This window comes from Urocitellus parryii, chromosome 15 (assembly GCF_045843805.1).
Source record: "Urocitellus parryii isolate mUroPar1 chromosome 15, mUroPar1.hap1, whole genome shotgun sequence".
Classification (NCBI taxonomy): domain Eukaryota; kingdom Metazoa; phylum Chordata; class Mammalia; order Rodentia; family Sciuridae; genus Urocitellus; species Urocitellus parryii.
This window is the reverse complement of record NC_135545.1, coordinates 39,807,811-39,835,467: the sequence shown is the minus strand read 5'-3', so window position 1 is coordinate 39,835,467 and position 27,657 is coordinate 39,807,811. Positions and strand designations below refer to the sequence as shown.

Genomic DNA, 27,657 nt, shown 5'->3' with positions numbered 1-27,657 from the left:
GTGGGGAATGCAACACCCTAAGAGGAAGGTTTATGCTCTAAAAATTCCAGCAACCTGTGAGTTCCTTGAAGACAAAGAACATGTTTCACGAAATTCTTAGCACTTAACTACTGCAGAAATCCTAGTGTTCACAAGTATGTTTCAAAGGTTGCTATATAAAAAGAAGGCTGGCTGAGTTCTGAGCATCTCCAGAGAACAAAATTTAGGAGACTAGCAGAGAAGTAGATCGTAGCTCAATGTCAAAGGGTGGAAGGGAAAGGGGTTTCCTGTGGGCCCTATATAGCCACAAATTCCATTTTAGGCAATGGCTGACCCAAGAAATAAGCTAAATACAAACTTGAGTGCTTCATGCCCTTGTTTTCTTACCTGGATTCCTTATGGAGGCAACGACACCAACTTCATGAAGATGGCTGGAGAGAAATAGGTCATCAAGAATGTACAGGAATCATAAGGCATAGTGTCTGTGACATGGCACAGTCCTCATTGGAAAGAAGCTAAGAGGTACATGGTAACTCACTCAAAGGCCTGCCCACCAATGGATGGGGTTATTTCAAATAGAAATTTGATGGATGATGAGCGATTTGACAAGATGACCTTCTGGAACTAATCTGGCCAGGGAAGCCCATTCTATCTGTTGGGTGGCTTTTGTCAGCTTGCCCATGATTGCTCCATTATCAGCCCATATCATGGATAATTGAGAGGCCTAGAGTTTCTGCAGAGGGACTTCTAAGCTGTATCCCCATTGAGTCCATCACTGCTTTGTTTCAGCTTTCCTTATCAGACTCAGCCATCTGCTTCTCTCCACCATGCACCCCATCCCCTTGCCAAGGACCTGAGCTCGGCATCCTCACATGTCTGTGCTACAGAATCCCTTCATGTCCTGGGGCCAACAAAAGGGTGGCCGCATCCATGAAAGGGACCCATTTGCAGCATCCGGGCGGATTTTATGTCCTTATCTGAGAAAAGGAAAGCATCCCATACCCTTTCTTGTAATAACAAAAGATAATTTGCATTTATCTACAGTCCATAATACCAAAGGTTAAAAGCCAAAGCTTTTAAAATTAGCTACAGAAATCTAAGTTGCCACGGCTGTCAGCCTCTCTCATCCCTCGCCTCACCTGTCTGTGTAGCCCACATTATGCTTTTATAAAGAGCTTCCCCATCCATTATCTCATTTGACCCTCAAATTAACTCCGGAAGGAGGGAGGCCAGGCATCGTTCGTCCTTTTCTTCATAAGAGAAAGAAGACGAGAGAGGAGAAGTGAGCTGTCAGCTGTCAGTGCTCCTGGCTCCCTGAGCTGAGGTCTCCTCCCCGTACCAGGAGATTATGGGCATTGAAGCAGGAATTTACGAACTTGCTGCTGGACTGAGACAGGGAGTCTGTTAGGGATCAAAATATCACATGTAGTGTTGCTTTCTCTCTATTTTTTTTTATAACATACCAGACAGACTTTTCAAAGAGAAATTTTGTTGTGCCTTGCTATCTGTTCTCTTTGTGGTGGACAGCAGAGCAAGTGGTTTTAGCCTACCTTGAGTTTTAGCCGTCCTTGAGTTTTCGTGGCACTCTGCTGATCGAATTTGGAGAAACACCCACCATGTTGCCCAACCATTCATTGCATGGATAGGAAAATTGTGGTCTCAGTTATTGGACACTGCATGAAATAGGGACAGGTCTTTGAATACCCACGACTGTGTTCTTTGTACACATTCAGCCATCAAACAGATATTTTATGATTCATATGATGATTTTTAGATCCTAAAATCCACACTGGCAGAGAGGGTCATTTGCAGCAGTGATAGAAATAACCACTTGAAATGAAATGAGTAGGCTGAACACTTCAAATGGGATTATTGCATTGATAAACATTCTCTTAAAATTTATGTTAATTCTTAAAATTGTTTTATGTTTTTATTAATGCATTATAATTATACATAATAGTGGGGTTTGTGTGAAATAGTCATATGTGCACAAAATATAACTTGCTCAAGTTTATTTCCTAGTACTTCCCTTTTCCACCCCATGCTTCTTCCCCCTGTCCCTCTTCCTCTATTCTTTGGGTCTTCCTTCTACTTATGTACATATATGCATTTTCACTAATGCATTATAATTATACATAGAGTGGGATTTATTGGGGTATGTTCATACATGCATACAGCATAATTTCATCAATTTTATTTCCCAGTTCTTCCAGTCTGGCTTATTTCACTTAGCATGATGTTCTCCAGTTCCATCCATTTACTGACAAATAGCATACTTCCTTCTTTATGGCTGAGTATAACTCCACTGTGGGAATTCATGCCATTCGTCGTTGATGAACACTTGGGCTGGTTCCATAACTTGGCTATTATGAATTATACCGCTCTAAACAGTGAAATGCATGTTATTGCCATAGTAAGCTGATTTCAGTTATTTTGGATAAATACTGAGGAGTGGAGTAGGACAGCTGGGTCATATGGTGGTCCCATTTCCAATCTGTTAATTAATTTTAAGATCTGCCTTTGTCTAGTTGCTATCCTGCTGGATAGTGTAACTCTAAACCAGTGTCTATCAACTCTGGATGTATATTGGAATTACCTGGGAACTTAAAAAAAAATACTATGCCCTGACTTTCATTGATTTTATGTGGCTTAGGGTAAGGACAATGGAATTCTTAATGCTCCCCAGTGGATTCTAATGCTCAGTCAAGGTGGAAAGCCATCAGTCCAGACAGTCAAGGATGGCAGGTACAGCATCAGTTCCACACTCCATTGTTCCCAGTGGCAAGGAATTCAGTGAGGAGTTAGCTGCCATCCAAAATCTTAAGAGAACTTAATATGTCCTGGGAAAGAGGATGCTGTCATTGAGGACAAAGAATTATTAAAACTGCCCTTATTAAATTTTGTAAAAGGACAGTGTGATCCAAAGGAAACAAAATGGTCACCTCTACCTGAGGGAGGAGAGAGCGAGAGGGTGTTTTGGTGCTAATGCTTCTGGTAATGAATTAAAAATAAGTTTTTTTTTTTTTTTATTCCAGAAATGCATTTGGAACAATAGATGTTTCTGCCAGGCACGTCAAAATTCACGTCTGTAATTCTCAATAGGATTAACCTGGGATTACAGAAAATCTAATTAAGTGAACCATATCATCTGAGGCCCACAAAAGACACTTAACGTTGTCTTTGAAAGTCCTGCCTGTCTGAGAGGGCTTGGCATATGCTTCAGAAAATGCTCTGAACACATACAAGGCACTTGACTCGTTTGCTGTATCCCATTACTTTTCTTTTATTCTTCATAAAAAAAAAACAACCACATTTCTTCAAATAAAATGACATTAATACATTGAAAAGAAAGGATTGGGCTTCAAAGAGATAATTACGAGGCTACAGTTGGTGTCTGTTTCCTAAAAATAAAGGGGGGTAAGAAGCCCTCTGTACTGTATGTAGATACACACAAATGTCATTTAAAATGTGGCAGTGCTTAGTCTGCTTTTGGCAGGATGCAGTGGACCTGGGAAGTGCACCAGGAAGGAGTCCTCAGAACAGCTCACCCACACTCCGGTGAAAAGCAGGCTTCCAATAATTGGAAGAACCTGACTGCACCCCACTCCTGCTCGCCGGCATCCAGACACTCTGATTAAACTGGACCAGTGTGCGTGTGTGGCTCTGAGTGAACTCGGGTCACAGGATGCATTTCTCAGAATTTAAAGGTTCTGAGCACTGGGGGGTCTGAGGTGCTCTCGCTCCTGGCTTTAGTAATTATTTCAAAAGAGTACATCCAGCCCCTGTCAGTTATCCAGGCCACCTTGGCATGATTCCTCCACACTGTTTACACCTATAAAAACGGACTGTTCCACACACCGTGGCTCTCTGCAGGATTTCAGACTCCAGGGAGAATATGCAGACGGTTGGCCCTGGTCTTGTTCCCCTCTGTCAGTCTCTCTGTTTCCCCTTATAGAGCCTGGGCTGGATTGTTTTCTGAAAATGGTTTGAAAGAGAAGATGGCTTTTAATCCAGGTTTGGGGGCGAGTGGGAAAGGAAGATGTTAGAAAATTTTCTCCTGTTGGTACTTCTTCCTGTGCCTTTGTTTTTCTTGTGTACAGTGAGGATTTGAGATTTTTCCTCACCTTGCCTTTCATTCTGGATAAGTTATTGATCAGCTCTGTGTCTAAGTTTTCCTACTTGTCTATTGAAGTGCAAGATCAATAGTTGAAGTTCCCTCCCTCGTCATCCACTTCTGAGGTTCGAGAGTTTAGTCATGTAACAAGATCTCCACGCTTCAACACAAAGGATTGCATGCATGATGGTGACCCTTGGAAGAACTTGAGTTACCTGTTCACCTGCTTCACGAAGATTAAAATGCTTAATACCCAGTGCTTTTACTTTCCAAATCTGCCTTCCTCCTGAGAAGGTGAGGGTCAGCAATGTTATGATTTCAGTTTCCCCTTACAGTGGTCTCATCTTCTCTCCTCCTGCTCAGTCCCAGGGGCCTCTGTATCTGCAAGGCTCTAGAAAGGGGTTTTAGAACCCTTTCCTCCTCCTACGCCTTCTGTTTCTAGTTTAGGACGCCTCTTCCCTGAACTGTTTCAGTGGTTCCAGGACATCAGACAAAACAAACACACACAAAAAAATCAGGCAATCTCAATAGTTTATGTATTGAATACACGATAAAATGATACCATTTGGTACATAGTGGACTAAACAAAACATGTGGTTAAAATTCATTTCATCCATGTTTGAACCTTTTAAAACATATTGTGTAGAAATTCCAAAGTTATGCATGTGACTTACATTATATTTCGATTGGACATCACTGGATGACTTTTCTCAGCACCCTCATGCACATCTGTCTTTACATTTAGCAATTCCTATTAGAAGTATGGGGCCCTTCATGGGGCAGGCACCATGCTGTGCCAATGCACATATCCTGGGCTTACAGAAGGCATTTGTTTACTTGTGGAAGGAGCAGCATCCCTCACTGAGCTTAGTCATCTACTGTGTTCCAGGGTGTGTACTGTTTTACAATAGTGATCAGAAAAGAAAAGGCTCTTGCCTTTACAAACTTAACATTTTTTTTAATGTTCCCCATGTGACAGAAACCCTACAAAATTCTCTCAAGGCATCACCTCTTTTGATCTTTGCACTCCCACTTTGAGACCCATGCTAGTGTGCTTCCCATTTCCAACATGGCAGCCTGGACTCACAGAGGATGAGTCCTACCTCCAGTGAGTAGTAACTTGAGCTCCATTCCTCTAAGCCCTTCTTCCTGAGCCCCTGCTGTTGTGCATTGTTTCCTAGCAGATGCTCACCCTAGTTTCTCCTGCATGTCTTAGATATTCTGAATCCTGCCAATCTCTTAGCTAGAAATCTTTAATGGATTCCCATTGTCCATCAGCAAAGGCTCATTCCTAATGCAAGGATTCAAGACTTGTCACATTAACAGGGCTCTGCATGGCCCAGGCTGAGAGGGCACTGCTGCCATCATGTTGTATGTGTGTGAGGCTTCCTGGAGATGGGCAGCGGACTATCCCACCAGCTGGACACAGACCTTAAAATGAGATGAAAACCTTCATCCCAGAAGGTCCCTCAGTCTAGTGAAGCACAGACTCACAGTTTCCTGTAGACATGGAAGAACCTTTAATAGGCAATTTCCAGCTTTCTACTTTATGAAAAGAAAACTTAGTCCCTGAGGAAGAAGCATTTTTTTTTTCCTGAAGTTACACATCAGTTCACTTGTAGAACCTCTATGCTAGACCACATTCTCTTGACTTTTGGTCTAGAGATCTGGGTGTTTTTTGTTTTTTGCCTCATCTTCCTTGGAAATTCATAGGAGAAGATGGCGTTTTCTTTTTTTAAAATATCTTTTTGAGTCGTAGATGGACACAATGCCTTTATTTTATTTGTTTATTTTTATGTGGTGCTAAGGGAATGGACCCAGTGCCTCACACTTGTTGGCATTCCCAGCCCCAGAGAAGATGGCAGTTTCTACAGCTGAACAAGTGATCTCCTCAACTACAGTAATGTACCTTTGAACAGGCCTAACTTTTTCCTCTTAATTCTCATAGTTTACTAGGTCACTGATTTTTTTTTTTTTTTTTTTTTTTTTTTTGGTACTGGGGATTAAACTCAGGGGCACTGAACTACTGACTATCCACAGCCCTATTTTATGTTGTTTTGTATTTTATTTAGAGACAGAGTCACACTGAGTTGCTTAGCTCCTTGCTTTTGCTGTGGCTGGCTTTGAACTAGCGATCCTCTTGTCTCATCTTCCCAAGCTGCTAGGATTACAGGCGTGAGCCACCATGCCTGGTTTAGGTCACTGTTTTCATAAGGGGCAGCAAAAAGGCAGTGTATTGTCATCTGATGGACAAGGTATTGCATGTGACTTCATATGACTTCAGAAACAAATCAGCAGGGCTGGGACCCTTGGAGATAGCAGCTAGAGGGCAGTCCCCGATTGCATAGGTCTTCAGAAAACAGGGTCCCACACTTTTCCATTGGCATAGCTTAGGAACAGAGGCTGTCTTTACTTCTCTTTGGTTTCTGACTTGCTCTTGTCCTAATTTCACTGAAACTTGAGCCACCACCGGTTGTCAGTCAGAGGCTATGCCATTCCTCAGTTCCTTCCCAACCTACCAGTTCCAGCCCCCTCTACCAACTGCAGAGGATTCCTGCTTTCTTGCATTCAAGTTCTCCGGAGAATCTGACTCACCCAGCTTATCATCATGAGCCATGTGGCAGAGGTAGAGGCAGTCAGTGGTCGGTTTATGGCTTGATTGTCACAGGAGTAGGGGTGGTCATTCCTCAGAGTATGAGGGAGGATGCTCCAGGCATTGGTGGGTGTGGATGTGGGGGTTTACTTGGAAGAGACTGGAGGAGGCAAATGTCAGCTGATATGTCACACCTCCATCTGTAGGGTTGTGGTCCCTGACTCATTCTTGCTCTTGGACAGGGTCTTGTTTGCATTGACCCTACCCTACCACCACTCATCTGCATAGGTCATGTTCTCACCATGAGCTGAAGACAGTGACGGATCCTACAGGTAGGTGCTACTTGACTTCAGTTTATTCCCAAAGTCCCACCCAAACCCGGCACTGGGAAATGTTACAGACAAATGAAGGAATGGGCAAATAAATAAAGTTTTATACATATTTGCTGGTCAGAGACAATGGGGCATTTTCATACAGGACTTTCCTATCAACAGTGACGTTAGGTGATATCAAGCATCTGTATATCTTTGCCACTTTGGCCTCGTTGTCATTCAGGTAGTTTAACTTATGCAGAAGGAAAAAAAATTGAAAATGAAATCCCTCTCCCTTTCCACACATTCATGGAGAGCACAGTCAAGGCTGACACTGCTGACAGTGTGATTTCTTATATGTGTTGATATATTTTATTCATCTTAATAATTAACATTGAAAAATATTGCAGTGAGAAAAAGTCTGTCTTAAAGACTGAACAGAGCACAATATTAAGTTTTTCAGTGCACGCATAACATATGACCGTCTTATCACTTGGAGATGATTTGATTATTAAAGATATAAATAAGTACCAAATGGTTACACATTGATGAGGTCAGGGGCCTTACATTGGATTCCTATGATACCTTCTGGCTATGGGACCCAAGAATATAAAGTCTTATTATGCAGACATAGAGCATAATGGAATTCCCATCTGTCAAAGATGAGTTTCAATATAAAATAAAATTGTATAGTTGAGATGATCCTTGAAGATGGAAAATGCAATCTGCTTATACTGAAGACCAGGAATGTGAACTCACAGAGTTTGGGAGGCAGGTGAAATATTCCCAAGCCAAACACAGGTTTTGTAATCGTATAAATTTGAACTTGAATTGCAACCTTGCCAGTGATGCAGCCTGTACCTGGATGAGATACTTTACAACTTGGAGCTTCAGTTTTCTCATGAATAAAGATCTGAGGAATATTTTCATACAAATGTGGTGAAAACACAATAAAATGGTGTGTACTGAGCCCAGAGCATGCTGTCCAGTTTTAGGAGAACCAGGAGCCTGGCCAGAGTTTGTATCTACTATTGTAATTTAATACTGTCTAAACTGTACGTGGTGGAACTAGGTTTTAAGTCCGGGTTTGCATGATACACCAGCAGGGAATGATCTTTCTACTTCCAAAGCTGAGCTCCTGACGTTCTCTAGAGTCAGACTTACCTTGGAGCAGTTGTGACATTTCCATTCATCTTTTGAGAACTCGTTGGTCATTAACAAGGGGCTATTTTTCTGCATACATAACATTGGAATTTGGTATTATTGTGGAGTAATGTACACCATAATCCTTTTGTAGTCTACACTGTATATTTTGCACCTGAAAAGAAGTGATTGCCTGGAGTTCGTGCCAGTGCAGAAATCAGGGAAGAAGACCCGTGATTCGATAATTCTTGTAATACTTCCTCTTCTCTTCCTCAGTGATTTTTCACAGACGAAACATAATTCCTGTGATTTGATTTGAAACCAGAGACCAGCTCAGTGCTGAATGATGAGATCAAAATGGGGAATAAAATATGCTTGAATTAATTTGCATAATAGAATCAAATTGGTTACAAAGCTGTGTTTGTTGAAGGGGAGATCAGAGCTCCTGAGCTCACCAACAAGGGGACTTTACCCATACAGAATGGATTGTGATTCTAGTGCGGGCCTTGGTAATATCCTTCATTAATGATAACCTGTCTTTAGCTACCTGGAAATAAAAAGAATGGGTCCGTCTTCTTTGATCCTTCCAGCTCTGTAGGGAGGAGAGAGCTGAAATTTCAAATCCGTTTCTTTTTGTTAAGTGCTTTCGTCTTTCCTTCTCTACCCCGTAACAATTTCCAGCAGGAGTCCAAATATACTTAAACACCCGTATATGTCATTTTCTTTTACAGAGACAAAAGCAGGCACAGCAAGAGAGTTTTATGCTCAGGGCGCAGTAGCTTATAACGGGCTATCTGCTCTCAAGATAGAGGGGAGAGCTTTCCATCTAGGGCTGGTGGTTTTGCAAATCCATTTTCCTGTCATGTTATTACTCCTGTGACTTTCAACATTTATTTTTTCCCTCCAAGCAATATGCTCCCTTCATAAAATAAAGCCCTCCTATATGGTTTAGAGGAACCCCAATGCTTAGGCATTATGGAAAGTGCTTTAATGGAAAGATTGTTCAAGAACTTCCTTGGGGGTCTTTATGAAAGCTAATTAGAACACTGATATATTTTCCTAATTATTACCAACATCAAGGTCTTCTTAGGAGGGAGGTCTCCTATTAATTTTCATGCGAGATTCCTGCAAAGTTTCTACCACTGAATACATCAATCACTTCTCCAGATTCTAGAAATATTTCCTTTAAAAAAAAAAAAAGAACAGAAAAACAAAACCTGAAGAAAGGATTCTTGAGTACATTTTAACTTATATATTCATATTTAACCTGTAAATGTAGAAATTCTGAAACATGAAAAAATATTAAAAAACAAAGCTTAACTTTTGTGCACTATGAATTCATTAAGGCGTGGGTGTACATCTGTGTGGGTGGGCTGATATAATTACTTCCTGTTCCTCTTTGGTCTTGCTATGAAATGCTTTCTCTTTTTTTCTTTTGGGTTTAATTCATAATTTTTGTCATAGCCTACCCCAAGCCTTCCTGCTCCTGTAACTGAAATTATTGTCATGGTCGGTCTATTGTGTGTTTCTGGGGTTGTGTTTCTACATCTGATCCTCAGTCTTTTCTCAAACAGGCATGACAGGTAGAATCATAGGGATAGGAATGTAAGTACTTGGGCAAAATGCAGGGGATTCAATCTCAGCTCCCCTCCTTCTTAGCTCTGTAACCTGGGGTGAGTTAGTTTTTCTTGGTGCACCTCAGACTACTTATTTGTAAATAGGAATGACATTTGTACTGCTTTGTAGAGTTGTTGGAATGATTGGGTGACTCAATTCATGGAAATCCCTTGCAAGAACATTGAGCAGATAGCACCTGAGAAATGTTATCTATTTTTCAATATTTTCATTATAATATTATTATTGGTGTACACCCAATTACTGGCTTACTTCCCATATTCAGGTGGCTGCTAGGTTATCATTTTTATTACAGTGTCCATATAATTTCCTTATGAAATACAAAAGAAATGGAAAGAGATATTAATTCGCTGATTAGCAACAGACTAACTAGACCCAGATGGCATGGGTTCAAATCCCAGTTCACCTCTTACCAGAAGCCTAACCTAGCACAAATTTCTTTCTTTTCTTTTTTTTTTTTTTTTTTTTTTTTAGAGAGAGAGAGATAGATAGATAGAGAGAGAGAGAGAGAGAGAGAGAGAGAGAGAATTTTTTAATATTTATTTTTTAGTTTCTGGCAGACACATCATCTTTGTTGGTATGTGGTGCTGAGGATTGAACCCAGGCCGCACGCATGCCAGACGAGCGCGCTACCGCTTGAGCCACATCCCCAGCCCCACAAATTTCTTTTTCTTTTTTTTTTTTTTAATCTGGACCTCAGTTTCCTTCTCCCTTCAAACAAGAAGCATGTCCATTTACAAGATTACTATAGAAATCAACAGACACATTAATATTTGTAAAGCTTTTAGAATAATGGTTAGAAAAATACTTTTGTAAATAGATTTTCCTTCTCAAAGTGAATAAACAAAAAGTGATAAAAACCCATCTTATACAAAGCTAGAGGAATCATTAAAAATTTTTATATATTGCATAGTCATCTGAGCACTTAACATAATGAATTTGGACAATGACATTCACAAGCAAGTTGATTTCACTGTCTTTTCCAACAGAAATAAGTAGACAGTTTTACCGTCTAACAAAGGGTAAGGTTGATTATTTATTGGTCATATGGAAACTCTTAAGCGCATTAACATTAAGCTAGATTGTTTTTCTTAAAAAGGGGGAAAAAAGTTGTCATCTAGTTTCCACACTTTGGTGTCAGAAATAATTGTACTTTACAGCAAAATGGCAGCCAGAAGAGAGAGGTGCAGAAATATCGACTTTAATTAAACCCTTTCTTTCAAATACACTTCACAGTTTATATGCAAGAATAATTTATCACCATGTGAATGAACGTTTAATACTTGGCATGGTACAAAGTGGGCAGGGATCTCACAGCACCATATGTGCTGCCTTTTCTCTTGCTCCTTGAGTTTCTATAGAGGCAATATTAATTTTGAACTTGAAGTATGTGGTTTAAATCGTATGTTCGAATTTTGTGGATGGACTGCTTTGAGCTCAGATCCCAGGTATATATCAAATAAGATATAAACTCAACTATTAAGAGGCTGATTTCCAGTCTAGTAAAGACATAGTAAAATTGGCCCCCACCATCTCTCACCAGAGCTCCAACCACAAATATGAAGATGGAGGCCTATATAGAGAATTTCAGTCAAGGGCTTCATTTTGCTGAGAATGAAGCAGATTGTCACAAAAGGGAAAATGATGAGGTTCCATGATAAGCTGGGGCAGATTCCCACCCAATCTCACTCTTCACCATGTAATCCCGGAGACCTTCCTGTTGCTTCCTATTTGCCTCATTTTGGGATCTCACCACTCCTGGGGCTTCTCTGTGCTCTTTCCAACATTGTCTGGTTGGCTTGCTATATAAAAAAAACATTTAGTGTCTTATTAAAATGCTGCATTTAAGGTTGAAACTGTTAAATGGCAAACACTTCATTTTTGACCTGCACCCAAGTGCCCACATATCACAAATTTTGAATATTACACTTTCTATTATTTGAGAAGTAACTATCATGCTACCATCACAAGTGTTGTTGAGAACAATGATTGGACTCCTGAAATTATCTTGTATCTGTAAGTTCCCCAAATATCATTTTGCCATATTGCTTGGCAGAGTCAAAGACCATCAGAGGGGAAGGAATTAGAACAAGTTGGAATTCCTCTAATTCCTTTAGTTCTTAGACTACCAAGGCCAAATTGCTATGGTATCCTGAGTTATTCCTGTTCTTCAATTTCTCCCTTAGAGAAAGCACCTCTTCTGGGCACCTTCATCTGCACTCACCCCTAAAGCGAGGGAGATCTGCAGGCTTAGATTGTGGCCCTCTAGGAAAAGTGGAAGCAAGCCAACATGTGTCAGTTTTCCACTCGGTCTTCAGTCTTATGTAGGTGCAAAAGTTCTCGTCCTCCTTGTCATTCACAGGAGACCCCATGGGCTCATAGTAACTGATTGACATGTCCAAGGTCACTCATCTTATAAGATCTAGAAGTGGTATTTCAATTCAGGCCTATCTGATCTTCAAGTCTAATTACCTTCCACAATTACTGCCCATCATCCTTGGGATCGGACCTGACCTCTCGTCTCTATCATGCTCCATTGCCTGCTTTCCTTACAGTTTCCAGTCATGCTAAAGTCTTGGAATATGTTGTGCCTTTCACTACCTGTAGGGTTAGGGTCATGCCAGTCCTTCTGTCAGGTATCCTGTTTTAGTCAGCTTTTTTCGACACTGTGAGCAAAAGACCCGACCAGAACAATTGTAGAGAAGGAAAAGTTTATTTGGAGACATACTGTTTCATAGGTCTTAATCTATATATATAGCAGACTCCTTTCCTCAGGGCTCAAGGTGAGGCTGAACATCATGGCAGAAGAGTGTGGCACAGGGAAGCGAAGAGATCTACCCTCACCAGATACAAAATATATAGCAATGTCCTGCCCCAATGACCCAACTCTTAACCTCATAACCCAGTCATTTCTCCTCTGAACCTTCTTGCGTTGTCTCACACGTGAGCTGTTGTGGGGATACCTTACATCCAAACCATAACATATCCCATCCTTTCCCTTTCTGTTGCTCATCCATTCCACCCTCTAGATAATCTGCCTTCACTGCCGTAGTCTCTGCCATCTCTACTTTGGATTCTCTGTTCCTCTCCTGGGTTTTCATAATACTCCAAGTTGATCTATTACAAGAACTTAACCAAACACATGCACAATCAATTACACTAACAGATAAATACCGTGAACCAGGTATTGTGCTAAGAGACTTTATGTGTATTACTCATTTAATCCCTGTGACAACCTTGCAATGAGTAGGATTCTTATCCCCGTTTCATAAATGAGCGAGCTGAACTCAGAAGAAATCAATTAACTTTCCCTAGGCTGACAAGTGGTAAGACTGACACTCAAACCTAACTGTTTACTAAATGGAAATGAAATGAGGTGAGGGCGAAGCCTGCAGCTAATCAAACCTCTCTTTGCTTGCAGAAGCCGCCTGGGGAAGTGGGCAGCCCTGACGTGATGTGCTCAGAGAGCGAAGACCTTCCGTTCCAGGAGAGGTCTGCTTGACGTACCCCGGAGACTGACCATAGGAAAGGCATACCACTCGGCTGGGCTGGCGGAAGGGTGACAGCTGCATTCTCCTGTGCCTACCACATAACCAAAAATGAAGGAGAACTACTGTTTACAAGCCGCGCTGGTGTGCCTGAGCATGCTGTGCCATAGCCAGGCATTTGCTCTGGAGCGACGAAGCCACCTGCGGCCCTCGTTCTATGGACATCATGAGAAGGGCAAGGAGGGGCAGGTGCTGCAGCGCTCCAAACGAGGCTGGGTCTGGAACCAGTTCTTTGTGATAGAGGAGTACACGGGGCCTGATCCTGTGCTCGTGGGCAGGGTAAGCTGACTTTCATGTGACACTTACCTGTTTCCCTCCCCCATGGGAACAATACCATATGGACAATAAAAATCAAAAAACAAATAGGGAAAACACACAGGATCTGACATCAGTGAAAACCCAACATCATGCACACACATCCTCTCAGTCTTTCCCCAAGATATAAACTTACATGTGTTTCCCACTTAATGCCATACCATCATTTTTTTTTTTCTCAAGGCTGCTTCATAGTCTACTGTAATGGAACTGATCATATTTTATTTAATCACCCTCCAACTGGGGGGCATTTCCTTGATGACGTTCTTCCCCCAACTCGGCTACCTTTCCTTTGTATTTTTGTAACTCTCTTTGTGCTTTTTATCATACCTTGCTTTGCTGTATTATACCTATCTGTACGTTGCTCTCTTTCTCACTAAACCCCAAGGTACTTTGCATCAGACAAAGGGTTGTGCTTGTGTCTCCGGGTTCTGGTTCTAAGCCCGACTTTGAAGAGATCAGTGAAGGGGGTATCACAGGATGGGCATAATTTTATCCCTGTTGCTGTAGGGATCGGAAATCCCCTGGGAGATGGTTTCAGATTCCTAGCCTTACTCAGGTTCTGCCTGTTTTGTGTAGCATTACCAAAAAAGCTTTAAGGGTAGAGGGCCCAAAATATATTTGGGAAACTGACTTGCCACTCTCATTTATGGTAAAATACGCAGGTATTTTTCAGATGATAGTGATATGAATGACAAGGAGATTGTTATTTATAAGCATCAGAAGTGAAATCCTACTATGTGTAGGTGTAGTGCTAGGCATGTGTTAAACCAGGTGAAAAAATAATTCCTGGCTTGAAAGAGTTTGGAGTGTAGGGGGAAAGACACAGTCTCTTCAGCAGTCAAAAGAGAAAAACTAAAATGAGAAGGAGGATGGATGAAATTCAATAAAAGGACAACTTAGGATCTAAAAGACCAGCAGAAGTTACTCAACAAAGGGGGAAAAAGGCAAGGGCAGAGGTCTGGGGCATTTTTGAACCCATTGGATTCCAACAAGGTTATCTTGACTGTTCCTTAACATAAGGAAAACACTTCCTATCTATATCATTGGCATACTTGGAGGGGATTAGGAAGCCTCCGTAATATTGCTTAGGGGTTGGGAACATGTTTTTGAAAAAAAAAATGTACCAAAGGAATTTTACCCATTTGTACCCCAAATGAAAAGCTGTGGATATAGCCCCAGGAGGTAGAAATTCTATTAAGTAGAAGAGACAGTCTCTGAGACTTCAGCTGAGGCAGAGGTTATGTAGCCTGAGCCATGTGGAGAGTTCCATGTGAATAGTTCCACAAAGATAGAACCTGCTGCTGTGGGGCTTTCACACTGGGGATCCATGATGTGTTACAGTGGGAGGGCTACACAGAGGGCAGGATCTGGGGAGCCATGTCATCATCTTTGTGGACCCAGCCATGATCATGGCTACTAGAAGGGAACATAGGAAAAAGGGGGAGTCAAAGTGTGCCCGCAGCTCACACCTGAGCATGAACCTCATGTCAGAATGGATGTGGGCGGGGAAAAACTGGCTGCATCATATGAATTTTCCTTTTGAAATGGTGCTGGGCTAGTTCCCCATAAATCAGAGCAATCGAGAAGCTGACTTGTTCTGCAACAACCTTTGATTTGACGACATTCATGGTTGAATGCTTCAAGATTCCCTGAAAAAGTCAAATTTGGCAAACCATAGAGTTTCAGATGTCTTGTAGGAAATGCAGTCTGCGTCATGCTGTGCCGTGCTGAGGAGGGAGACCGTCCTTCTGCGAGTCAGGACTTGGCTGTGTATGGCACAGCAACTGATCCCTTGACAGCGTCCACTCATTGCCCAAACTGGTTTCTTTGTGAAGCCTGATAAATACCATTGTCAGTCCTGGAACTCCTCTTTGTAAGAGAGAAAGGGAATTCATATCTGACTTGCAAATCTGAAAACAAAGTAGAAAAAAAAAATAAAACTCAAGGAAGAGTGTATTCTATAAAATTTTCAGTTCTTTGGCTGCTCATGAAATTTCTTGGTTTAATTCCTAAGGAAGGTGTCAGATTCATATGTCCTATAGGAAGACCTCCACAAACTTTCAGTCACTGGCCACTTTGACTTGTTTCCTCATTCTTCAGCCACAGGACAGATCCCCTAACTTTTGACAATTCTGAAGCAGAGAATACAGAGGAACACACCCCACCACCCTGGGAAGGGCTGGGGGCCCGGGAGGGAGGGACCTTAGGGGAAAATGTATGAAGATTGGAGCAATTCTGTCCATCCGTTATAGACCATCAAATAACTTCCTATGTTATTCACAAATGGTCTTGTTCTTTGAAAGTGTGTCAGCCACGATTTCACAACAACACACAGCTCGTGGTGAATAAGGAATTCTGAAGTAAAGTTTTATTTTTTTTTCCCCAAGACATCATATGGTCTAAAAACATCATGACCTTTGAAATATGTACCCACATGTATTCCTATGAAGTGAAATATTTGGTGTATTTGAAACACCACGAATCCATTAGGTACCTTTGGGGAAACTGAAATAATATGGAAATTTTAAAAAGCTTCATGTTCAATCTTGCTTTGTGACGGGGCCGACTCTCTATGCTTTGTGTTTCATAGTCATAATTAAAATTAGAGTAGTAATAATAATAATCCATTAGCATTCATAATACTATTAACATTGTTAATATTAAATATAATTAGTAATAACAATTATTATTTTTATTATTGTAAATGTCATTTGGATAAAACATTTCAGCTTGCTATGGGTTTTCTTATGTAGCAGGGAGAATCAAGGGCTTCTTGTTCACTTGCCTACTGTGGAAGCCTGTGAGAACAGGAAAAATAATGCTTCTCTTTTCCCACAAAGAGCATCATGAGGGTCAAACAACTCAAATTAGGATGAAGCCTTCCAAAACTGAAATGGAACAACAAAGTGTGGAGAGTTCATTGCACAGGAAAATCAGAGGAGGTCTTTGGAGGTAGTTCATGTTCCAAAGCAGGGCTGACTCAAGGTCAAAAGATACAGGGCTGGTAGTCAAGGAACCTGGGTGATTTCTTAGCCTGGCAAGTATGGATTTAGGAAGGTTTCACCTTGTCTCTAGGCTTTGTCCAGAGGGAGAAACCTCAAGGATTTTAAGGTTGTTTCTAGGGTCTATGGAATTGCACATGTATTACCCCATCCCCCTTGACCATCCTCTGTGGTCAGAATGGAATTTCCTTCTATGAAGACATATCCCCAGATATGTCTGCATATCAGAGTGCTGCACAACAGTGATTCTGCAGAGATCTGATCAGTTGAATTGTTAGAGGTAACAAAATCCTAGACACACCCCAAAGGTCCCTTGAAGAGGAGGGCCAAAAGAGATGATAATAATATGCACACTGTGGGTGTGGTAGACCTAGATATATCCACACGGAAGGGCACCTGAATTTGCTGTTAGAGGAAAATGGCAAGGCGAGGAATGAAGTGTGTGCTATGACCTTTATTGGGTAAAAGTAAGCTAGGACACATGTGAGTGAAGATGAGACTATCTTCCAGAGGATGCACATAAATCTAATAACAATGATGACTTGTGAGCAGAGAAGATGAAGGAGAAGGATCCAGAAATGAGAGAAAGGCTTATAATTGCATAAATGCATTTTAAAAATATGATGCATTTCTTTCAAAATGAATATTATGATATATGTGTATGTGTGTATATTTTGTATGTGTGTATGTGTATGGAAAGAAGGAAAGAAGAGAATGAGTCTTAGAATAAAAAAGAAAAAAAACGTTTGAACCTTGGCCTGGTTGTTCCTCAGTTGTGTGACCTTGGCCAAGGCAAAGATCTTCCTTAAGATTCTGTCTCTTCATTTGTAAAATAAGGGTGAACTCTTATGATGTGTGTATGTGTGCACATGCACATATGTGTGTGCAGAGATTGTAGCAATCAGTGTGGGTCACTTTCTCCCTGCTCCATCACTTGTGAAATTACAAATCTCCGTTTCTCTTTTCCTAGCTTCATTCCGATATTGACTCTGGTGATGGGAACATTAAATACATTCTCTCAGGTGAAGGAGCCGGAACCATTTTTGTGATTGATGACAAATCAGGGAACATTCATGCCACCAAGACTTTGGACCGAGAGGAGAGAGCCCAGTACACACTGATGGCTCAGGCAGTGGACAGGGACACCAACCGGCCACTGGAACCACCATCGGAATTCATCGTCAAGGTCCAGGACATTAATGACAACCCTCCGGAGTTTCTGCATGAGACCTATCATGCCAATGTGCCTGAGAGGTCCAATGTGGGTGCGTAAGTGGGGAAGAACTGCTCCACTTTCTTACCTGGTGTCCCTGCAAGTGGCCAGTTTGGTGCCTGTCCTCCCCAGTCAGGAAGTAGACCTTGTGCTGTATCTTTTGTGGAAAAATAACAAACCCCAATTTTTCACTGGTGTAGTGGGAAGTTCAAATGGATTTGAGGTATTAGAGCTTAAGTTTTTTTAAAGGACAAAGAAGAGGGAAGAATGAAATTGAGTCTGGGTAATTCTGACCTTTGTATTCTCAGGTGTATGAATCAGAATCAATTATATCTAGTCTCTTATCCTTCATTTTCTCTTCTGTGAAATAGGAATGGGCCATATTGGTTGGTGTTCAGTATATAATAGTATTGGTAGTCTTTGTTGGATGGAGACCATCTAATAATATTTTATCTAATTTTTTTTTCAGGGTGGGTATAGTGGAGATTGAACCCAGGGGCATTTAAACACTAAGCCACATCTCAACCCTTTTAATTTTTTTTTTTGTTTTGAGACAGGATCTCACTAAGTTGCTTAGGGTCTTGTCAGGTTGCTGTGGCTGTCCTCAAACTTGTGATCCCCTTGCCTCAGCCTTCCGATTTGTTGGCATTATAGGTGTGCACCACCGTGCCCAGCTTTATTTAAAATTTTTATGTGATTACATAATTATTTATTTGCAATGTACCAGGTCCAGCTGCCTCTATTTTATAGATTAGAAACACAAGGCAGAAGTAGGTTAACTAATTTACCCAGGGCCATCTGCATGATTAAGTGGATCCAGAATGCACAGTTCACTACACTTCACCACATTATGATACCTGTGGATTTAGAAGTAGGTGTGTCATTCCAGTGTGTTTGAAGGCACACTGCATTGCTAAGTGGTAGGACTCTGAAGGCATTCTTCATCTGGCCACCTTCTGGTGATAACTTCCGTTTGGCTTCCTAGCACACATGCAATTGAAGTCTTTTGACAAACAAACCTCAGATGAGAAAAGGTCTGTCTTTCACACAGTAGGCAGGCCTGTTCTGATCAGGGGTACATGTGATCACATGAGCTCAAACGAATGTAGGCACCATCAGCATCAAACAGTCCATTTTGATGAATGAGCAAACCAAGTCCTAACTCAAGAATGTTAGATGTGTCCTGACAGCCCAGAGGCCCTCCCACTCTTCATATGGGAGCCTCTTAGATCCTCCTTCCTCTTCCAAGTAAATTCAAGCTCTTCTCATACTTTGTGAAATCAGATCAAGCCATTTTACAACCTTTTCCCTTCCCACTTCCCACAGAGGATTTTTTTTTTAACTTTCTCAATATGTAGGTCTGGATTCTACTGAGAAATAATAGACATTAACTAAATCTGTATAAATAGGGGATGGCAGAGTCAGGAACAGAGCTTCGGCGAGGACAGCGGAGAGGTGGTATGGGAAAGCTAGCTATCTAAAAGGATAACCCACAGGAATTTTTATTGTTCTCAGTATTATGGTCCTGGATGCTTTGGTATAGCACCCAGATTCTCCACAATGGCATATAAAAGTGGAGTCCTGGGTGTCAGACAGTACTGGGACACAATCCTCGCTGTACCTCTGACCAGCCACATGAACCCAGGCAACTTCTCATACCTTTCTAAGTTTGCATTTCATCATCCATAAAATAAGGTTAAGTAAAATGGATTTAAAATACAAAGAGTTGAAAAGCACTTAGCAAGAGTTTTAGAAATAAATTAATCATGAAAATTAGTAATTTACTTAGCTGTGATATGTTCCTTTTCTCCTTTGTAAAGTCTCCTTTGGAGATTTGAACTTGGGAAGAGTTCAAAAAAGACCATTTGCATAAACAATGAATTATGGGAGGTCACCAGAAAAGAGTGAGATTTACTTGGACAGGAGATGAAAGTCCCCAACAACACTGTAAAGTTAGAACAGTTAGAAACAATGTCTTTGGGCCTCCTGGCCTCCCACACAGATCCTTCTTCTCTGATGAAAATGTCCGGAAGGAACCAGCTGTTTTCTTTGCTTGCTGAATTGGGGCTAGACTCCTGACTCTGGCCATAAACCATTTGCGAAAGAGATTGCAAAACATCATACCTCTCACTCAAATGTCCCACAAGTAAAATGGATATAAAAAACACCCAACAGAGGAATTCTGGCAGAATACATGGAATGAGTCCCAAATGGTCCTGGTGCAGAGAGGTTGGGAAATTGACAATTTTCTACTTCCAGCTCCTCTTTCCTCTCTCCAGTGTGCCATACCCCAGATATTTGGTCCTTGTGAGCAGCAAAGAACAGTTCACTGGTTTATCCTCTTTGGGACCCATGAATGCATGCCTCAGATCACACTAGGTGCCTGTCATGTGGTTGCTAGGCTGATTAGAGGTGGAAAGATGCTGTTTTCATGTCAGTAGGGAACAACATTCTGCACAATATTTATAGCCATAAATTAATTAAAATGTAGTATTAGCCGCAATTTTATTACATGCAAGGCTACAATAAATGATATATTTATTGCCAGGCTACAGATGGAAGGCTGCACTCTGTCCTTTCATGAAACACAATTCATCATTAATTTTCATTTATTATGCTCTTTGGGGAGATTTTTATTTAATTATTTGATATACTGAGCATTTCAATTGCATGAGTCTTAGAATGTTTGGGCAATGATGTTCATATTATTATTTTAACTACTAAGCATAGCGGAATGTAATAGGAATATAGAAAGTTTTGTTTTAAACCATGCAATTAAAAGGAACAGGAAAGAAAGAGAGAAGGAAGAAAGGAAAAAAATAAAGATCACTTTGCATCTCAACTCCAGGAAATGGAGAATCTGTTGACTGATTGTGAGGCCCTCCTCTGAGTTTCATTTTAAAGTAAAACTTTGTAAACAAGAACGTAATTTGAAAAGCCAAGGGACATTTCTAATTAATTTATTCCCCTTTTCAGGAACATCAGTAATCCAGGTGACAGCTTCTGATGCAGATGATCCCACCTATGGAAACAGTGCTAAATTAGTGTACAGTATCCTTGAAGGACAGCCCTACTTTTCAGTGGAGGCACAGACAGGTACTGTAGAGTGTCACTGTCATTGTGATTTGTGATGCATTGGGAATAAGGAGTTCACACCTGTTCACGAAACCTATTGGAATCCCAAGTTTTCCCAAATCTAAAATGAAAATAAAGAGGGCCACCTTAGAGGAATCGTGTGAGGATTAGACACTCCATGCATGTGCCTGGCAAACAGTTGGCTTACGGTGTGACATATTTATTATTGTTGTGTCTGTGTTTCACCTGGTTACAACAAATGATTTCAAACTTCAACTTGAATGTCAGAAAGGTCTTGAACTATGGATCCAGATTAAGAGACCACCAAACTTGGAGCCTGGTGTAAATACCAGTAGCTCTCAAAGCATGCTTTGAATACCACTGTGCAAGCTAGGGAGTGTCAGAGGAGGGTGTTAATATTCATGTTGCCTCAGGAGAGAGACAGCACTTTCCCAATCTCCCCTGCTATGAGCATAGATTACCAGTGGACATCAGCATCTGGATAAATCATTTATACATTTCTTACAGAAAACAAGAGCAAACCAAAAAAAGCAAATCAATACCATGAGTGAAACAAAAAACAAAATCTGTCACTTCATTTATACCAAATTTGACTCTTGACTAGAATAAACATTACAATCCTACAAAGCTGATCATCCATAATATTATTTCAGGGGCCTGTATGTCCCATTGTTTTAAAAGATATTTACCAATAATCTGTGCCTCTTCTTATCACTAATTTGATAACATATATATGTGTATGTGTATACATAGCCTACCAGATATCGTTCATTTACTTGGTATAATTTCCTTTTACCTATGTATTCATTTATTTGCTCAGAATATGATTTATGCAGTTAGTTGCTATGATTTCTCAAAGGCATTTCTCATAACCCTTTCCAGGTTAACCAAAAATACATATGGGACTTCATCTAGATTGTCGACATGTTTAAAATTGGAGCCTTCTTTGTCTCAGGGATGCACTAATAACTACCGGTTGGAACCTGCCAAATTTTTTAACAGATAAGGAAAAAAAAATGAGAACCAATGAGTTCTAGGGTATTGCTCAGAAACAGAAAAGTGTTGGGGAGGAAGAGACAGATCAGGACTGAGTTTCTTCAGTGCTCTTTTTATACTTTTAGGACACGTACTACCTTATCTGCAGAGAGAAAAACATTGCACATCCTCCTTGAGATTGAAGTGCAGAGTGGTCATGCCAATCATGTTCCAGCATCCAGGGATTATGATGAATTCAATCATGAATTTATTATTGTTGTCAGTGATAGTAGACAGTAAATATTTGTATAAGCATTGCATATATTCCTAAATCATTTGTTTTGCTCTTTCAAAAAATTAATATTAGCATTTTACAGTATTCCATGAAATATATGCCTCCCACTTTAAATTGAATATGAGCAATAAAAATGTTTCTAATGATTACATGTAGAGATAGATTTCCAAAAATCCTGCTAGAAGTTCAAAGATATGGGTTTAGCCATGGACAGCCATGCAAGCGGGGAACTCAAACTTCAGAATTTTTGCATATGAGAAAAATGAGGTTATTATTTGCATGCACAGTGAAGCAAACAAAATGAAAATTAATGCAGTTTACATAATCTTCATGATTTTCTTGAAAAGACACTGATGCTTCAGGTGTGGTTACTTTCAGTTACAATTATCATGTTAAAATGACTTTTCTTTCAGAAAACAGGTTGTTTTACTCATCCGGTGCTTAAAACATTTCATTGCTGTAATGTTATAAATGAGTATCTGTGATGTTTCCTGCTCACCTGCCCAGGTATCATCAGAACAGCCCTTCCCAACATGGACAGGGAGGCCAAGGAGGAGTATCACGTGGTGATCCAGGCCAAGGACATGGGTGGACACATGGGCGGACTCTCAGGGACAACCAAAGTGACGATCACACTGACTGATGTCAATGACAACCCACCAAAGTTTCCGCAGAGTAAGTAGGTGGGCTTGGCTTCACTGTTCAGCATTGCCACCACGAGCACCCCCCCCCCATTTATATTGACCCGTTCCTGCTTTACTCAGCTTGTGAAAAGGAAAATGCAGAAAACTAGGAGCTCTTTATGTCATTATTGCAGAAGGCAAAGGCAAGATGACAACAACCACAAAACTTCAATGGAATAAAGATAGTGGGACAAAGAGAAGGTGTGACAATTTCTATGACTTGTTTTGCTAGGGATTTTATCTATTATGTACTAGCACTGTGATCTAGTATGTAACCTTCCTCTGTTTTAATATTCTTATTACTAACCTGGATATGATAATATCTAAATCAACCATTCGTTACTATGTAACAAACTGCCTATGAGTTTTTTTGTTTGTTTGTTTTATCATGAGTCTGTAATTTGGACAAGGCTTATAGGACACGGCTCTTCCGTGTTTTCCACAGTATCAGCTGCGCTCAGCCCCACTGAGGCTGGAAGATCCACTTCCAACCTAGCTTTCTCACATGTCTAGTGGGCCCATATTGATTTTTGGCTCCTCTCCCTGTAAACTTTCGGTGGCTGGGTCCCAAAGACAAGAGCCCCAAGGTCACCAGACAGAAACTGCATTGCCTCTTGTGACCTAGCCTCTTGAAGTCACATCGCATCCTTTCCAGTGTGGTCAGAAGGCTACCACAAGTGGAGTGGAGTTGCTATGGACCACACCTTTCCATAGGAGATCCATCAAAGTCGTGTTCAACAGTGTGTGGGATCGGAATTATTTCTTGACCTCTTGGTGAAAATGTGATCTTCCATAGTATCTAATTAGTAGGATTACAGTTAGGACTACAAAAGCTAGTGTAAAGTCTTAAAATGACAAAACGAATGTCAGCTACTGTTATCTGGGTTGTTCTAAAAAGTTTATAGAATTGCTGAGGGAATTAAAAATATGATTCTGGAAGTTTGTGATTAATAATTGTGATTATAACAACCACCTTTTCTATTATTTAATGATTAGTCATTAATATTATAAATCCCTGCAAAAAAACCCCCCACATTTCACAGATAAAACTGGCTTCCATCAAAAGTGGCATATGTTGCCAAAGGACGGTATCAAAGTCAAACTTTGAACACAAATCCCTCACGTATATGGAGGTGAATACAAGGGTAGAGTGGGATCATGATGCTAGTCCTAGGGAGTGGGGTTCACCACAATGGTATCTCTTTTTTGAGAAATCCATAAATTTATTACCAGTGAGATGGCACTGAAAATGGAAGAATAAAAAAGATAACCAAATGTGGCCCCAGAGAGGCACCATGGTTACTCAAAGCAATCCAAAGAACAGTCTAGAAAATGGAAACATTGAGGTGGAAGATTAGAGGCAACCATCAGTTCTCATAGGGTCTCTCAAATGGGGAAAAACTGCTTTGCCTGGTTAGGTACAACATTCAGCATCAACAACAAGATTAAGGCCCATATAACATTTTAAAAGCCACATGCTTCATTATCCACACTATAATATTGTTTGATGTGCTGGAAGGAGTAGGGCACATGGGATTATTAATGCATAGCTGTTATTGTTCTTGCTCATAGAGAATCCTATAGTAAAGTTACAGTGTAGCTGTACCAGCTGCACCAGTTTCATGGTCATGAACTTGAATGAGATTTGTAGGAACTCAACTTATCCCAGGTTTTCTAAGCCTTTCCCTATGTTGATGATTATCTATAGAAATTCCCACCGTGCCTTTAACATGAAAGGCACATGAGATGAAATTGAATATGGTTCTGAATTGAAAATATCCAAAGCCAAATAATATAAATACAGAGTATTGTAGGAAACTATGAAAGAGGAAAATAAAACATAAAGAATTTAACTCATGTGCCTTCCACTGCCTTTTTTACACAACTAAGCCACAACCTACCTGCATACCATCATCTCCTAACAGAAGGCCCTCTTGTCTCACCAGCTTTCTAGCTAATGTGTATATATCAGGGTGCTGCCATTGGCTTTAAGTGTCTCCACTGTCACTGCTGCTCAGTCCCTTTGGTTGAGATTAGATATCTTCCTCTAAACATATTTGGCCTCATTCTTCAAAATCAATCTCTTTCTCCTTCTCGCCCATACAGATTTATCTTACACTTGTGTGTTCACTCACATTCATACACATACACAAACACACTTACATGAATATATGTCACACATTCATCACACACTCACCACATATTCAAACACACAACCACACACTTTCACACCCACTCGCACAACTCCCTTACCCATTCACACATACACACTTGTCCTTGCATAAATTATACACACATAACCACAACCCACTCATCACCCTAAACCCTGGCAGTGCAATGACATTAGTGTGTACCTATTTGTGGATTTTTGTTCTCTTTGGTGTATCTCCTCAAGGGAGAAATCTTGACTCTTGCCACTGAGTTTGTGCAGAATGGAACAGTGCCTGGCACATATTAGCTTTCCAAGAAATGTTGAATCAATATCTTTGGAAGGGCCACACTGTGGGAAAACTTTTCAGAGAAGGTAGTGCTTCAGTTGGTGGCAGAAGAGCAAAAGTAAGAGGCAAGCCACATTCTGAGCTCAAAGTGTCCTGACCTTGAAAGTTAAAATTCACATTTGATTTTAAAATAAATAGGGAGCTATCAATGTCTTTTAAATAGTGAAGGGTATTTTAGTTTATTTTTTTTCTGGGCAATTGGCAGTGCCATAACTGGTCCTTCGAGACACTTGAAAGAAGACTGAGCTATTTGAAATCATGTATGGTTCTCCACCATCCTCTGTTGAGAAATGTAACTGAGCTTGCCTCTCCTGCCTCACACGTGGCAGGTGACCTCAGCATCTCACCCGGGACCCCAGTATTGTTTTATCATCCTTTGTAGAGAGCATTCTTCTGGCAAGCAGGCCATCTGGGACCTTCTTCCCAGCCATACACTTCTTTCATGTTTTCAATCAATAGAAAGTTCAATTTCAAACCCCTTTGAGAAATTTATTGGGATTCAATGAAATCTGAAGTCTTACAGCTGCCAAATAAAAAGGAAAATAAGAGTAGATGTCTTCTTCTACCTCTAGGCGTATACCAGATGTCTGTATCCGAAGCAGCTGTCCCCGGAGAGGAAGTAGGCAGAGTGAAGGCTAAAGACCCAGACATTGGAGAAAACGGCTTAGTCACATACAACATCGTTGATGGAGACGGTATGGAGCTCTTTGAAATCACCACGGACTACGAAACACAGGAAGGCGTGGTAAAGCTGAAAAAGGTGAGTTAGGGTGGAGGGATGGCTCAGCTCAGTGATATGGTTTGTTCTGCCCAGGTGACAATGAAGGTGACAGGGAATGGAAGGTGAAGAAAAGAGGATGTGAGAGACGCCTGCTTTGCAGTCAAGTGCTGAGCTCTGGGGAAATAACTGTTACTGCCCAGGGAGCTAACAAATCGTGCCCATGATTCCCACCTGAGGTTGCTGGTTAGATCGCCTGTGTTTGGGCACCTTTCTCTAGTGAATGGAAGACAGTTAGATGAAGCCTGCATTTTGTAAAAGCAGCCCTGAGCTCCATTAGCCCTCCCCACGGAGCCTGTTAACATAGGTTGTTCAGAACCCCACTTATTTCAAACATCCAAGTTCACTGCTTCTGCTGGGCTCTTTTTGAAACTTGATCCAACCAACTTCCTTCTTGACTTTCTTTCAGAATTGAAAGTGGAGAAACAATAATAGACCCTCTACCACAGTCAGCTAGACCATCATTAGAAACACATCTCTTGGATTAATTCGTTAGGAAGAGGAATTTATGATTTCCTCTAATTTTCTTTTATAAATCTAACATTTATCTAGTATGAACTATTGGTCAGACATAGCCTGAACCTCTTCAAACATCTTCTCACTTATTTTTACATGGGAAAAAAAAAATCATGAGCAATGATGCCTCAACTTGATTTTATTTTATTTTTTTTTGAGATTTTTTTATTAGTTGTTCACAACATTACAAAGCTCTTGACATATCCTATTTCATACATTAGATTGAGAAGATGTGAGGGGAGGGGAGGGGGGATAGTAGGGGATAGGAAAGGTAGCAGAATACAACAGTTACTAACAGGACATTATGTAAAATTGTGGATGTGTAACCGACGTGATTCTGCAATCTGTATTTGGGGTAAAAATTGGGAGTTCAACTTGATTTTAGAGACTGGGACTCTGATGGATTAAATAATTTGACCTGGTGACAGTCACACAGCCACAGATGTGGAATTCACGCCTAGCCTATGTTAGTACAGCTTCCTTCTTCAGACACTGTTGGAAATAATTCAGCCAGAAAGGGCTTATCAAGGAAGTTCAGATAAGATTCACTTTCAAGTGAACAAGCAGTCAGTCACCGTGTACTCTAAAATGGTCCCCTCTCCTGCCCCCTGATTTACCACTTGAGAAATCAACACCTCTCCATCATCAAAGTGTATGGAGCATTAAATCTGAATTGAAGGATGGGATTACCTTGGTTTTAATCAAGCGTTCATTTTCTACTTGGTTTTGTAGCATGAATATTAAACTTCTTGGTGTAAAGGGAAAGATTGGACTGTAACACTGATAAAAAAAAATTAATTTGAAGAATCAAAAAAAAAAAAGGGGGGGGCCCGTAGCTGGAGAGAAGAGAAGACAAATGTGGGGTGGCAGAAGACATGTTCTGGGAGAAATCTTTCAGCTGGGGGAACAAGAAGTAGTGTGTTCCGGAAAGCTGTTTTTTCGTGACATTGGAAAGTATGT

At 40.7% G+C, this 27,657-nt stretch overlaps 1 protein-coding gene across 1 annotated transcript in view; it reads left to right on the top strand.

Moving 5' to 3' along the window:
* The window catches only part of Cdh11 (cadherin 11), a 148,928-nt gene that overhangs the window by 86,432 nt on the left and 34,839 nt on the right, over positions 1-27,657 (top strand). Inside the window, exons 3-7 of the mRNA XM_026392626.2 lie at positions 13,197-13,602; positions 17,614-17,908; positions 20,833-20,952; positions 22,730-22,897; positions 25,976-26,163. Coding sequence (XP_026248411.1) covers positions 13,375-13,602; positions 17,614-17,908; positions 20,833-20,952; positions 22,730-22,897; positions 25,976-26,163 — 999 coding nt within the window. The 5' untranslated portion in view covers positions 13,197-13,374. The remainder of the gene's footprint in view (positions 1-13,196; positions 13,603-17,613; positions 17,909-20,832; positions 20,953-22,729; positions 22,898-25,975; positions 26,164-27,657) is intronic.